The following is a 14,884-nucleotide window of genomic DNA, read 5'->3' on the forward strand; positions in this document are numbered from 1 at the left end:
AACCTATGAACTATGAAATATATGTGTCTCTTTTTTATTGCATTTTATTTTCTAACCAGAACCATAGAATGTTCCTGTATTCTATTAATCTTTGCTCATGATGTTGAGTATTCTGTTGTCTTCATATACCAGGCTATTGCTCTAAGCAATAGTCATATGAGATTTTTGTACTTGTTTTACTAAATCTTACTTCTTTAAGCAGCGTAGCATTGTTTAGGGTCTCATAGAAATTGCATGTCCATATTATGCATATTGGCATATAGCCATTCTTTTTATTTTATATCATCAGATCTTCCAAACTGCTACCCATATACAGGTTTTTCCAGTTTTGTACCTCATAGTCAGAAGAGGTGACTTCTGCTGTGAAACTTTTGGTAATTTGCTGCTTCATATGTACAGGAAACCGAGCTGCAGTAGTGGTTGAATACTTTGCAAACAGGAAGTCTGTCACATGTGCATTTTAAGCTACTTAGAAAAAAAAAATAAGTATTCTACTTTTTTTATGAGTTGAAAAACAAATGCGTGGATGTTGAGGGATGGCTCATCAGAAGGATTTGCATTATAGTCTGTGTGTGGGTCCATCTTCAGCTCGCCAGAAACTGGAGGGGTTTGCTAATCGATTGTTTAGTAGGCAGCCAAAAGGTGCTGCTCACGATCAGAGGATAGCACTGGAAAGTGAGATTCCTCACGTCTCTGAGTTCACACTTCTGTGGGACAGATGGAGTAAGTGCTTATCAAAACTTCATGCTTAACAATTTGTTTGCTTTACGTGTAAGTAACTGTTCACTGAACTTTTTGGTATAATGGAGAAGTGAAATTTGGTATGAAAAAAAACTTTTGCTTTGTAAAGTCTCATTGTTGGTTGTAAAATGACTGCAGAGTTTCTAAAATCAGCAGTAAAGCTAAGAATATACCGCTTATAGTGGTGCTTTGATGTTTTTCTTTCTCAGATGTAGTTTGTTGAAATTTAATTATGATTAGCTTAATTACTGCATAGTTGCAGTATTTGGTACCCCCCCCCCCACACACACACACACACTATGTATAGTGAAATGCAGCTCATGCCGATAATATCAAGCTTTTTAAAACAAAACAAAATCAATGATTCTGAAATGTTTTCACAAATCCTTTGTATGATGTTTAGCATTTTAAAATTTTAGGAAGATTGGGTACTTCTCATCATATTTTGTTGCATAGGTGGTGCTATGATGGGTAGCTATTACTCCCTTCAGCAGTTACCTTTTATACTGGCTAGAATCATAGAAAGTACAAGGAAACTGAGCCCTAAAGCTATTTTTTGCATTGCCAGGATCCCCTGAGGAGATGGTGGCATGGACTGTTAAAATAATATTTTGTTTTGTGCATGCATACATACTTATTTGTGTGTACGTGTGCACACGCACACACACACACACACACACACACGCGCGCGTGTGTGTTGCACATCAAGCAATGCAGTATGTAGTTAACAAAACTGCCTTATGTTGTCAAGTTAACGAGACCAAATTCTTTTGACTTGTTTAATCAGGTGAAACAAAATCGTACAAGAAGAAACATTGTCTTGAAACATTTTAGTGAGGGGTTACAGCATAGGCAGTTGTGTATACTTCTGGAATTTACTGTTACACAGTTAAGCTTTAAGACTTAGACTTCCCTTTATGCTTCAGTCGAAATGGTAAAGCTAACTTCCATTTCCGGTTAGTCTTTATTTACAAAATGACACTGCATAAAGGAAACAAAATAAAAGAACACATATTTCTACTGTTGCAGTTGATGTAATTGTTTTTCATTTTTTTGTTTTGCTGCACAGCTTTTAGTTGGTTGGATCTTAACACTTTGGGCAGTGTAAAATAGACTGTTCTGTATTTATATTGCATGTTGTACTACTGTTTTGTCTTGGTGTAAATTTTCAGTTTGTTGTACATTTAGAAGCCTTTTATCAAATTCTGTTGAAACTACTGTTGTGTTTCAAAATTAATGAAGGGGACATGATTATTGTGTCTCAAAAGTGTATCTGCAGTTTGCTGGAGTAAGAATAAGTTGATATTCACTGTATGGTTCTCTGTCAAAGTAGAAATAACCACTGGGATTTCTATGACAGGGCTGACTTAAGAACCTAGAACTCTTCTCCCCTCTGGCTGGGATGGCATCCACACATTCCGTTCCAGAAAAGAATGCTGACCTATGTCATCTTCAGATATATCTTGCAACAATGTAATTCTCAAGATTTGTATTTGTAGTGTCAGTTTGGTGGTTTGAACTGATCCTCCAGACTTGGTAACAGGTACTTCGCTGGGAAGCATTCATTTTTGTTGTAATATTTTTTTCTGAATAGTTTAGCAGTTAGTTCTTGGAGTTGGACTACCGATAATGTGTTTAGGGTATGTCCACTGCAGCAAAAAGTTGACAAGTACTTGGTAGCAGACTGACAATTTTTAAACAGACTGTCACACTGAATGTATTGTTTGCTTGGGACTGACCACAGTTGTAGTATTTTTGCTGGGTTCAGCAGAAAGACCCTAAGGTGATGGGAGTATTCCCCTCAGAACTTTTTAGGCAGGAGGAGGTTTGAGGTCTTGTACCGCATAATGATTGTGTCTTCCAATATCTTTTGTCCATAGTGGACATCCCTCCAAATTGTGAAAAAGTACTTTGAGACTTGCTAAAAAAGAGAAGGAACAGAGTATATCAATTTTGTCCACCTGATGGACCCAAGTATCTGTTCCATCTGGGTCTTCTGGCATTGCCTGTTCGAAGGACACCATATAATCAGCGCCTAACACATCCTCCCAAGCTGAAATTCATTGGCAAGTACTCAGGCCAGATGCCCATCTGCAGGTGCCTGACTCAAACACACATTTTGTGATTGCCAGTAAAGAGGGTGAAGCATTCTCAGTCCTTGTACATGAGGACATCTGCAGTCACAAGGTGGAGGTCAGTGATGTTCATCTACGAACTTGGGTCTCTGTGGTGGTCATCCAGTCTAAGATGGTACGTACATGCATCTATTAAATGTCTACCCAGTCAGGCTCCTTGCCATCGCCTGGTTCCCAAGTGAACAGTGTGTCCTCTTGCCACCACTCTCCCAGGTTCCCTGTACAGAACTTGTTCAGACTGGTCCTATACTTCATGCTCAAAGGGCACAACTTTTGCCAGAGCAGTTGAAGAGGGTCAGGCATCCCATTTTCTTATGAAAGAAAAAGGGAGCCCACTCACATTAGGGAATCATACTCTTTGAATTCTGAGGAGGAGGGCATTGCATGATTTACACATCACTGGTATCTTTCCTCTTGATTTTGGCACAGAAACAGTAGACACCCTGTTTTCTACTTCTCTAACAGAGTACATCTTCTTTGGAAATATCGTATGCAGAATGAAGGATCATGTTTTGTGGGAGTCAGAGTAGGTCTCTGATGCCCACAAATGCCATTTTTAGATTATAAGTCTGAATGCTAATAAGCAGTTGGCTATTTCACTAGTTTGTGGAGTTGCAAGATGCTCTCTCATTTTGCTGTAGCAGGCAACTGAGTAAATGTCAGGAAAATCCTACTAGGACAACTGAACTTTATTTAGGGTTAATCAGAGTCTAAGGTGCTTCAGCAAAGTATTAGAGTAAGGGTGTGCACACTTGTGCAACCAGCTTATTGTACATTTTTTTATTTTTTTATTTTTTTTTACCCAACAGATTTGTTTGTTTTCAGTTGAATTGTACAGGTTATAGGTCACATTAAAGGTGGGAAAAGTTTTGAATTGATTTATTGTGGTCTCATTTTTTATATCACAAAAACCTGGCATTTTAACAGGGGTGTGTGCACTTTTTATATCCACGGTAACTATGTTTGCCTATGTCTTAAGTGATAATTTAATAAACATATTTAAAAAAAACTTGGTTGATCACCCTTGTAAGTAAGGAATTTATTGAGTGATCATTTACGATGCATGCTTGTTTTGATACTGATTTTTATTTAATTTAAGAAAATTGCTAGTACAGACTATAATCATAATCAAGAGTTGCGCTTTATTTTTGGTAAGGGAGTGTGCTGCCTTGCAGAAAATTATTCTAATTATTAATTTTAACATAGCAAGTCACAATTTAGTTAACCATGTTGTCACTAAAAAGTCATCTGATTAACGGAGATTGCTGATTTCATGTAATTTAATTATAAAAATTAAAATGGTAAACAATAAGTAGTCCCATGATTTGTAGGCTTGAGTTTCACATCACTCTGAGATGGCAGTCATCCACGTAACTGCCTCTTTGCTTAGCTTTTTTAGAAGAATTATATTTACAGTTTTCATTTAGGGTATATTTACCTATATACTTATTTATGCTTTGTTGATTGGGTTAGTTCCACTAGGCCAGTGGAATGTTTTTAGGAGAGACTCGAGGTGGTATTTATACTGGCTTGTGGAAATTTGGCCAAAGCACCTGGTAGCTTCCCATACTGTTCGGCATACGGGAACTCACTTTGGTGTTACACTTCGTTTCTTCTGGTCTGGGCACGTAGGTGTCTCAGAGAAGCAGGAAGCCGAAAATCGAACAGGGAGGTCAGAGAAGGCGTTTCGCCAGTGTTGGAAATGAGTGGAGCTGTTAGTCGAACAGCAGAGAAGTCAAATATTCTAAAAGATAAATTATGTGTTAATTGGTGCAAGGGAAACGGAGAGGGGATGAAAGAAAAAAACAGGAGAGCCTATTAAAAGGCAAGAAGCAGCAGTACAAAAAATGAGGTCAGAAAAAAGAAATCATATGCACAAACTGTAAGAGAAAGTGAAAGAAAAGATGAAAAGAAAATGGAAATGAGAAGAAAACATTGTGTAAGGATAAGTAGTAAGACAGAAAAAGAGCTTTACAGGTAAGAAGTATGGGACAGTGTCATTTTACCACTGGTTATTGAATCCAGAGAGGTAAAAACTTTTATTTGTATTAATAAAGACTCTTGTGACATTTTTTCAAAGAAAAATTCTTAGAGCAATATGAAAGTAAAAGAAGTGATAATCCTTGGAACTTATTTGTTGTACATGCATTTAACAGAGAAGCAAAAAAGGGAATGTATATACAATTTCTTACAGAAGTAAGAAGAAACACATTTAAAGATTGTGTGAAGAGAAGAAATGGACATTATAAAGATTTGTGATAGAGGTTTATGGAATGGGGGATCGGAATGTGGAGTTATATTGCAAGTGCAAAATTAAAAAAATATTACGTATGCCTAGTATAATTAATGTAGAGGGAAACAGGGGTTTGGTGAGATACTGGACACAACCAAAGACGTTTTTTTCTGTGGAAAAAAAAATGATCATTTAATTAATAATTGTGATAAAAGGAAGTGTTTTATTTGTGGTAAAGTTCTTCATGAGGCAAAAAAAATGTTAACTAAAATGCATTAAATTTGTAAAGGTAGGGCGTTCATGGATGGATTGCAATGCGAAAGAAAAGAATGCACAGGAAAAGAAGGAAACTATATAGTAGATGAGGCTGTGATAAAAGATAATATAGAAAAGCTACAAGAAGAAAATGAGAAAGATGTAATCGTGGAAATAAAAGAAAATATAAGGGAAGAAATAGAAAAAGAAGAAATAAGCAATTCAAGTGAAGAGGGAGAAGATAAGTAGGTGTGAATTAAAAGCAAAAGAAATTCTATTGGAAAACAAGTAAAAGATGTTGTGTCTTTCAGCTTTTCCAGGTTAGGGGTCGCCACAGCGGAACTCCAGTCCGCTAATAATTGGTAGTTGATTTTTACGTGCCGAGTTACCAGCCCTGACGCACAACCTTCAACGAAGGTACGCCCATTCACGCATGTCTCCACGCAGAAGACACTGTAGCTGAGAATCGAACCGGTCAACGTCTTACTGGGAGGCGACAACGCTATCGCAGCACCACCATCGCAGATGGAAAACAAGTAAAAGATAGAAAACGTAAATTTAAAAATGTAGAAATAGGAGAAAACAGAAAGGAAAAGGATGAAGAATACCAAAATACTCTGTATAGATTGAAAATCTTATCTATAAATGTGAATAGTATCAATAATGTCAAAAGAAGGCTAGGAATACTAGAATGGTGTAGAATGCTGGATATGGATGTTTTAACACTAATAGATATAAGAATTTTGAAAGAGGAGGAGTGACTCAGAGTCAAATTATTGGAAGGGAAAGTAACATGGAATATAGGAGAGGACAAATGTTCAGGAATAGCAATTCTAAGTAAAGAACATACTGAAATTTTAGACTTTACATTATTAATATTAGGAATAGTGTTAATAGTGTGTATAAAATGAAAGAACCAGTTATACAGAATTGTGGCATTCTGTGTGCATGCCATACAAAAATGAAGGGAAATTATGCTGAGGAAAATTCTTGACAATGTTGGTGTCAATATGCAAATTATATTAGTGGGAGATTTTAATTGTGATTTAACACATAGAAGGAAAGAAGGAGCAGATAACATTTCGGGAATAAAACGTGGTAAAATGTATTTGTGGAACAATAAACAGTGGACATATGAAAGAGGTAATTTGAAAACAAAAATTCCTTATTTTATACTATCAGTCTAAAAGTATTAAAGGTATAAAAAGTACAGGCTTTTCGGATCATGTAGCAATTTGGGTAGAAGTGCAAGACAAGGAAGGATATATAAAAATAGGAAGAGGTAGTAAAATAATAAATTAAGCAGACTTAAGTGAAAATATAAGAAGAAGTTGTTTTACAATTATGGTTAGATCATATAAATATGAGAAGTTTTTATGAAGATTGGATAAGCCGGTGGATAGCTTTAAAAGAGAAGTATAAAAAAGAGGTTTTGGAATGACAAGTACAAAAAGAAAAGATAGTTTTAAATATAAAAAATTTATAAAAAATGTATATATATATATATATATATATATATATATATATATATATATATATATATCTGCGGTGGTGGTGCTGCGGTAGCGTTGACGCCTCACAGTAAGACGCTGACCGGTTTGATTCTCAGCTAGAGCGTCTTCTGCGTGGAGACATGCGTGAATGGGCGTACCTTCGTTGAAGGTTGTGCGTTAGGGCTGGCAACTCAGCACGTAAAAATCAACTGCCAATCATTAGCGGACCGGAGTTCCGCTGTGGCCACCCCTAACCGGAAAAAGCCGAAAGACACAACACAACAACATAAGTATCAGAGGGGAGTAGTGGTTTACCTAAATAAGATGGTAAAAGAAAATGGAATAATAAGAGAGTTAAGAATTGAGAAAGGAAACATGGCAAAGACACAAAAAGAAATAATGCAAGTAAGAAGAAATTTTGTTTATGAAAACATTTGTTAAAATTGAAAATAAAAGCAAACATAAATAGAATTTAAAACAATTAAAGAAGCTAATGAACAAATGGAAAAAAAGAATTACTATGATAGAAGTAAAAAAAAGTTTTAAAAACAGCAAGTCTAGAAGCTGCTACAGGAAAAGATGGAATTGAATATTTGTATAAGAATATGAATGAATGACAAAAATATATCTATTGGAGATTTTCAATGAATGATTAGAAAAAGGTATAAAAGATAAAAAAATAGGTATGGGTACAATGAAATTCATATGGAAGAAGGGAGGAAAAGCACGTATAAAAAATTGGAGACATAGTGTTAAACAATGTAGACTATAAGATGTTTATGAAGATAGTACAAAATAGAATCAAAGTAAATAAGTTATTGAATAAAACAATTTTTGGTGTAAAAGGGAAAGGAGGTCAAGAACTCCTAATGATTATAAGAGAAGTAGAAGATATGACAATAGAAAAAGCCGAAGCTAAAGTTTTAATAGGAGACGTTACTGAAGTGTTTGATAAAATACAGCATGCAGTAGTATGGGAAGTTTTAGAAGGATATGACTTAAGTAGAAAAATAATTAATGTTTTAGTTTCAGTGTATAATAAAAACAAAGTAAGACTAGTAGTGAATGATTAGTTAAGTGAGAAAATAGAAGTAAAAAGTCTTATAAAACAAGGGTGCCCAACAAATAGTATATTTAACATTTGTTAACCGGGAAAGTCTGACTGGGACAGAGCCCATTTTCAGCGGAGGCCCGAGCAGAAACAGTCCAGTTTTTGCTTTAATAATGAATGCAATGGTAAATGAAGTAAACTTAACATTAAATGAAGCAAGATATTGCAAAACAGAAGGAATACAGATCCTATCAATGTTTTATTTTGAAGATGATTTAGTATTAGTTAAAAATGAGGGTTTGACAACAGCTATTAAGACACTTAAGAAATTAAAATTGTTAGTTTTAAGTATTAATGAAGAAAAAAGTAAAGGACTAGGACTTTCAGGTATAATGGAAGGTATTCAATTTAATAAGGAAGAAATGGAAATTCTAGGAATAAAGTTTTGTAGCAAGCAACAAAGATTAGTACAATGGAAGAACATGTTAAAATAAAACATATTTGTTTATTCTGGTGAGCATTCAAACTTATATACAGAAAAAAGCATATTTACCTAATTTAGCAGTATTAGGAAAAGTAGCTTACTTGGCAAGTGTATTTTTGATGCCAATCAAATTTGAAAGATAATTGCTGTCTATATGTTTTTTCTTTATATGGTGTTCCAGATTAAACCCAATTAAGAGAGGAATTCCTTATGTTTCAATAAATGGAGGAGGATTGGGTTTAATAATTCCAATTGTACATGTAGAATCATTGAGTTTTTATGAAGTATTGACTTTGATGAAAGAAAAACAAAAAGACTGATAGTAGATATAATAAAATATGGAGAGACTTGGGAGAAATTTTGAATACCTTAAAAGAAAGAAAGGTATAATGAATGCAGAAATGAGAATATATCAAGAGAAAATATTGCTATGGAAAATTGATGCAAACAACATAGGAAATAGAAAGGAATGATGTGGAACTATAATGAAAAAGTTTTATTTTATTTTTCCAAGGAACCATTTAGAGCAAAAAAAAAATAAGAGCAGGAAAAGCAAGAATGAATAGCTGTGTGAATTATCTATAAGTAAGATCCCAGTAAAGACAAATATGCTATATAAGAAGATAGAAAAACTAATTTGGATATGTTGTGGAGAGGTGGAAACAATGAAACATGTATTTATGAAATGTGATAGAGTGAATCAATTGTGGGAAAAAATACATGAAAAAGAAAGTATAAAGGGACTGAAAAAGTATATATATGGATATGATAGAATATGGGTATTATGAAAATATAAAACAAAGATTTGGATAAATGGGATAAAAGGTTTTGTGTAATATGGATTATTTGGAGTGAGATGTTAAATGAATTGATATTAATGGAAAAATGGTCATTGTCAGAAATTCTGGAAAAAGTATGATTTTGGTTATGGCAAAAAACAATTGGGGGTTAAAATGTAAAGAAGAATATGCAAAACAATTGTGTATAATTGTAAATAATATATATATTTATATGTGTGTATATATATATATATATATATATATATATATATATACATCTATGTGTGTATATTTCTCTCTCTGTCTATATATATATATATATATATATATATATATATATATATATATATATATATATATATATATATGTATGTGTGTGTGTGTGTGTGTGTGTGTATCTCTCTCTCTCTCTCTCTCTATATATATATATATATATATATATATATATATATATATATATATGGGAACCTAGCAGTTCCACAAAAAAACACTTACCCGATGACCAGATCACCGAGACCACATCGCCGACAGAGCAAATCTCTGACAATGGTAAGTATAAGTAGTGCGGAATAGGTAGTATTTTGGTTTCCACAATGTGGTGCGATCTTGGAGTTGGGATATTTAAGTAGGGGGGTGTGGGGTGTTTGTCCCCCTGCTGTATACATGATGTTCATCATGTTACACTGCTGCAGTCATCACACTTGGGTTATCCTGCCAATCAGGTGGTCCCGCAGTCGGCCAGAGTTCCAAAGTCTTGGTTGCTGTCGCTTCTTCCCTATCGCCAGTGCGCTAGGGGTATATAAGAGGCATCCAACGCCATTTTCTTCAGTCTTTCTTGCCGCACGGTGCCCGAAGCAGAAGCAGTTCGCAAGTGCCGGTCGGCCAATTCCTGAGATTTTCAAATCGAATTTCAGACCAAAGTCTTCAATAAAGCTAAGTACCCCATTGGGGAACCTTTTCTTGCCTCAGTCCGATGTCAGAAAAAGTTAACAACTGCATTTCTTGTGGGAAGCAAATACCTCATAAGGACTTTCGTTCTTATTGTATTCCTTGCTTTGGCCCAGACCAGGACGTCACATGTTGTCGGTTTTGTGCTGGGTTTAACAAACGAACTATAAATCGTCGGTTTGATTTTGCCCGACATTATTTTGGTAGGAAATTTAATTATACCATGCTGTCGGAGCAACCGACGACCAGAATGCATAAAAAACGCAAAGATAAGGACAGGCAGCCGAGACCCAAACCAGACTCCGAGGCCTCTTCTAGGCCAGTCGCCAGTTCTCTGGTTTTCAGTGAGGTGCCTACGCAGCCCCTGACGACCGCTGATTCAGAACCCCAAGCGGCATCCGATTCCCACGAGGAGATTGCTAGGCCTCCACAACCTTTATCTTTAGGCCCTTCCGACTCCATGGCTGAAGGCGATTCTGGTGCAGTTGAAACGCCTTTAGTTGCAGAAGGTGTCTTCAGACCGACTACACTCACTATTAAATCCTATGCAAAGCTGAAAACTCCTTTAAAAGCAAAAAAGACTGTACAGCTCTCTCCAGTACAAGGCCCCATGCCTAAGAAACAGATGATTAAGATTGCTGAAGACTTAATTACCCTAATCAGGGTTCCCATCCTCCTCCTGATAAAAGGCCTAGACAGGAGGAGGACTACGCTTCCTCTGACCAGGTTTCCATTTCCTTAGATTCTTCTGAGGAACAGGAATATTCTTTTCCCCCTTATGAAGACTCTGATGCTGAAGAGTCTATTCTTTCAGCATCTCCCCTAGAAGACTACTCTTTTGGGGAAACTTTACATACCATGAGGGAACATTTCCACTGGGAAGGCCAGGATTACTCTGATTCTAAGAAAAGGCTCCGAGAGTTCCTTTTACTACCCCAGCACAGACCACTTGCTATTCCACCAGTGTTAGACATTGTGGATGATGTTTATTCAGAATCAAGCCTTAACCCAGATTCACTAACTCCTGCACCAGCCAAACCAGACAGATACTACAGAGTCCCTGACTCACACAAATTCCTATATAAAAGCCCTGTTGCTGACCCAGAAACCATTTCCCAGGGTCCCAAAGGGGTTAAGGCCTCTATTGCTAAAAATCCTGTACCATCTGAAAGGGATTCTAGAGCACTATACAGATGGGGAAAGAAAATATATACCTCAGCTACTCTAGCTATGAGGGCCTTAAATTGCCAGTTTCACATGCTGAAATATTAACAATATTTGATGTCTTGATTAAAACAAAAAATGATCACACACACAGGGCAGCCTGATTACAAGGAAATGCAAGATTTGTTGCATGCAGCTGAACAAGTGGGAAAACATACTTTGCAATGTGGATTTGATTCATTGCAAGCTTCTTGTAGAGCAGCAGTGACAGGGTCTGTCATACGTAGGCATGCTTGGTTAAAAGAACAAACTTTACCCGATCATGTAAAAGCAAAGTTATTGGATGCACCTTTACAGCAGGATGTTTTATTTGGTGTAAAAGCAGAAGAGGTTTTAAGGAAAATGGAGGATAAGGCAAAATCTATGCAGACGGTCAAGGATTTTTTTACAGGTTCAACCCCCCCATTTCAGCAGAAATTGGCCAACCAAAAACTGGTCCTTTCCAGCTTCTGACAGACCACAGAGGGGCAAATACAGACGCCCAAGGGGCAGAGGTCACTCACAAGGCTCTTACAAGCCTCGACAATGGGGTGCCACAACCCAGAAAGGAGGAGAAGACAGGTCTCAAACTACCAGAAGACAAACACAATGACTTACCCCTCAGACTGCCAAGCAAATCCCTCTTGGCAGCTCCCTTGGGATGAAAGCTAACTCTTTTTGCAGACAACTGGCGCATCATCACAAAAGACAAATGGGTCCTAAATATTGCATCTCAAGGATACGGATTCCACTTTCACACTTTACCAAGGATAAAAGGAATGCCAAACCTGACACCAAATCAATGGGCAGAGGCTCAAAAACAAATTACAGTTCACATGGACATGAGAGCCATTCAACAGGTTCCTACACAGGAGCAAGTTCAAGGATTTTACTCAAGACTCTTTCTTTTTCCCCGAAAGGACAAAGCTTGGAGACCCATTCTGGACCTCTCAATTCTAAACACATATCTCAAGGAACCCAACTTCAAGATGCTAACACTACAGCAACTTCTTCCCATGCCGGGCAAGAAGGCTTGGCTAGTAACGTTGGACCTCAAGGAGGCATACCTGCATGTCCCTATCAGACAAAATTGCAGAAGATACCTTCGATTTATAGCAGGTTCAACCCATTACCAATTCTCTGCACTGCCCTTTGGCTTATCTACTGCACCCAGGGTCTTCACAAAATGCCTGGCACCAGTAATTGCATACTGCAGACAAAGAGGAATTCAAATATATCCATACCTGGACGACTGCCTTATTCAAGCAGAAAGCAAGGACCTTCTTTTAAAGCATCTGGCGTTTCTCAAAAACCTATTAAGTTGCCTAGGGTACACAGTAAACGAAAAGAAGTCAAAACTAGTGCCCTCACAAGACATAATATTCCTGGGTGTCAGCTTAAATACAACGGCCCAGATGGCTTATCTCAAGCCAGACCAGCAAGGACAACTGACTCAATACTTCAAAATGATGGCAACAAAGACCCAACTCCCTGCAAGAAAAATTCTGCAGGCCTTGGGATTCATGGCATCTTGCATACTACTAATACCATATGCAAAACTGCAAATGAGGAAATTACAATGGTACCTGAAAAGCGTATGGACTCAGCACAGCCACAGCTTGGAAACAATAATACCACTCATTCCCTGCCTTCAACAGGAGTTTCTATGGTGGGCTCGGGCATGTCACCTCAACAAGGGTCAGCCTTTTACCTTAACCACAGCCAGGCAAACTATAACAACGGATGCATCGGATTATGCCTGGGGAGCACACATGGCAGGACAGTGTATTCAGGGCAAATGGTCTGCAGATCAAAAGCATCTACATATCAATCAAAAAGAGATGCTAGCTGTACAAAATGCCCTAACAGCTTTCAAGGACCTCCTACATCCAGGAAAACTACTAATAAAGACGGACAACACCACAGTGATGTGGTACATAAACAAGCAAGGGGGCACACATTCCTACCCCCTCTGCAGGCAAGCAATGACCTTGTGGAACACAGCACTGACCTACCAAGTTCAACTACAAGCACAATTCCTGCCAGGAAAGAAAAACACATTGACAGACGATCTAAGCAGAAACATCATAGACCTCACGAGTGAAAACTAGATCCACAAGTATTTGCAATAACTCAAAAATGGGGGAGCCCAGGCATAGATCTGTTTGCCTCCCCCCAAAACTACCAACTACGGAAATTTTGCACAAGGACATACCACGCACTAGCTTGGAAAGTGGACGCCCTCTCATCCAGTTGGAAAACATTAACAGTGTATGCCTTTCCTCCACTGCTTCTTCTGGCAAAGGTGCTGCTGAAAGCCAGATTAGAGAGGCCACAAATGATACTCATTGCTCCAGACTGGCCACACCAACACTGGTATCCAGTACTAAGGAACATATCTAAAGGCCCACCATGGATTTTACCTCAAATTCCTCACCTGCTCACTCAGCAAAACAATCAGATTCTACACAGCCAGCTCAAGACTTTAAATCTGGCTGCATGGCAAATTACCTAAACAACCAGTCAACACTTCTCTCTAAAGCTGTTATGGATGTCATTCTGGAGGCCAGGAGGCCCAGCACCAGGAAAACCTATTCAGACAAATGGAAAAGATTCTGCACCTGGAACCAGGCTAAAGGCCAGAATCCCCTTGTCCCAAATTCTACAATATTTAACTGAGATGTTGCACAAAGGACTTTCTTTTCATCTATTAAGATCCACGCCTCAGCTATTTCAGCTCAGTGCAACACGGATCCTCCTATATTTTCACATCCATTACTAAAACAGTACCTCAGAGGGGCTAAGAACATAAGACCGCCCCGGAGAGCAACACAAACTTGGGATCTCAACTTCGTTTTGGAAAAACTTACACTACCACCTTGTGAACCAGCTTTTACAGCTGATTTACAGTTTCTATCATGGAAAACTGCCCTGCTGCTAGCAGTAACTTCAGCACGAAGAGTCTCAGAGCTACAGGCTCTAATGGCAGTGGAACCTTTCATAATTTTTCATCAAGACAGAGTCGCTTTACGAACTAACCCTTCCTTTATGCCAAAGGTGGTATCCAGTGTGGCCCTAAACCAAACCATTCATTTGCCCACCTTCTATCCAAACCCCCAGAACAAAGGGGAAAGGCTCCTACACTCTTTGGACATTCACAGGCAATTACTTTATTACTTGGATAAGACTAGGCTTTCAAAAAATCTGACCAGCTCTTTGTATCCTATGCTGCAGGATCACAAGGAAAGGCTGTCTCAAAACAGACCATTTCAAAATGGATAGGACATTGTATCCGTTTCTGCTACACACACCATGGGAAACCTGTACCTGGTAACATTAGGCCTCATTCCACCAGGGCTACAGCAACATCAACAGCCTTCCTCAGAGGGGTACCAACGAAGGATATTTTGGAGGCTGCAACTTGGAGTTCAGTGCATACCTTCACCAGGCACTATCACTTACCTCTATATTTAAAACCAGAGCTGGCTTTGCCACTGCAGTTCTGCAGGGCCTACTAGCTTCTCCAAACCCTGTTTAGTTCCACCACCCATCCTTAGTTTGG

At 37.8% G+C, this 14,884-nt stretch overlaps 1 protein-coding gene across 3 annotated transcripts in view; it reads left to right on the top strand.

The window, feature by feature from the left end:
- LOC122809023 (cAMP-dependent protein kinase catalytic subunit beta) overlaps positions 1–14,884 on the top strand; it is a 2,062,609-nt gene that overhangs the window by 760,824 nt on the left and 1,286,901 nt on the right. The window contains exon 1 of one of the 3 annotated variants that reach the window (XM_044080222.1): positions 456–723. The exons of the other annotated variants lie outside the window; for them this stretch is intronic. Coding sequence (XP_043936157.1) covers positions 537–723 — 187 coding nt within the window. The 5' untranslated portion in view covers positions 456–536. Of the gene's footprint in view, positions 1–455; positions 724–14,884 lie in introns of those variants that run through there. 3 annotated transcript variants of the gene reach the window in all.

The sequence above is a fragment of the Protopterus annectens genome, chromosome 8.part0 (genome assembly GCF_019279795.1).
Source record: "Protopterus annectens isolate FY-2018-M chromosome 8.part0, PAN1.0, whole genome shotgun sequence".
NCBI lineage: Eukaryota > Metazoa > Chordata > Ceratodontiformes > Protopteridae > Protopterus > Protopterus annectens.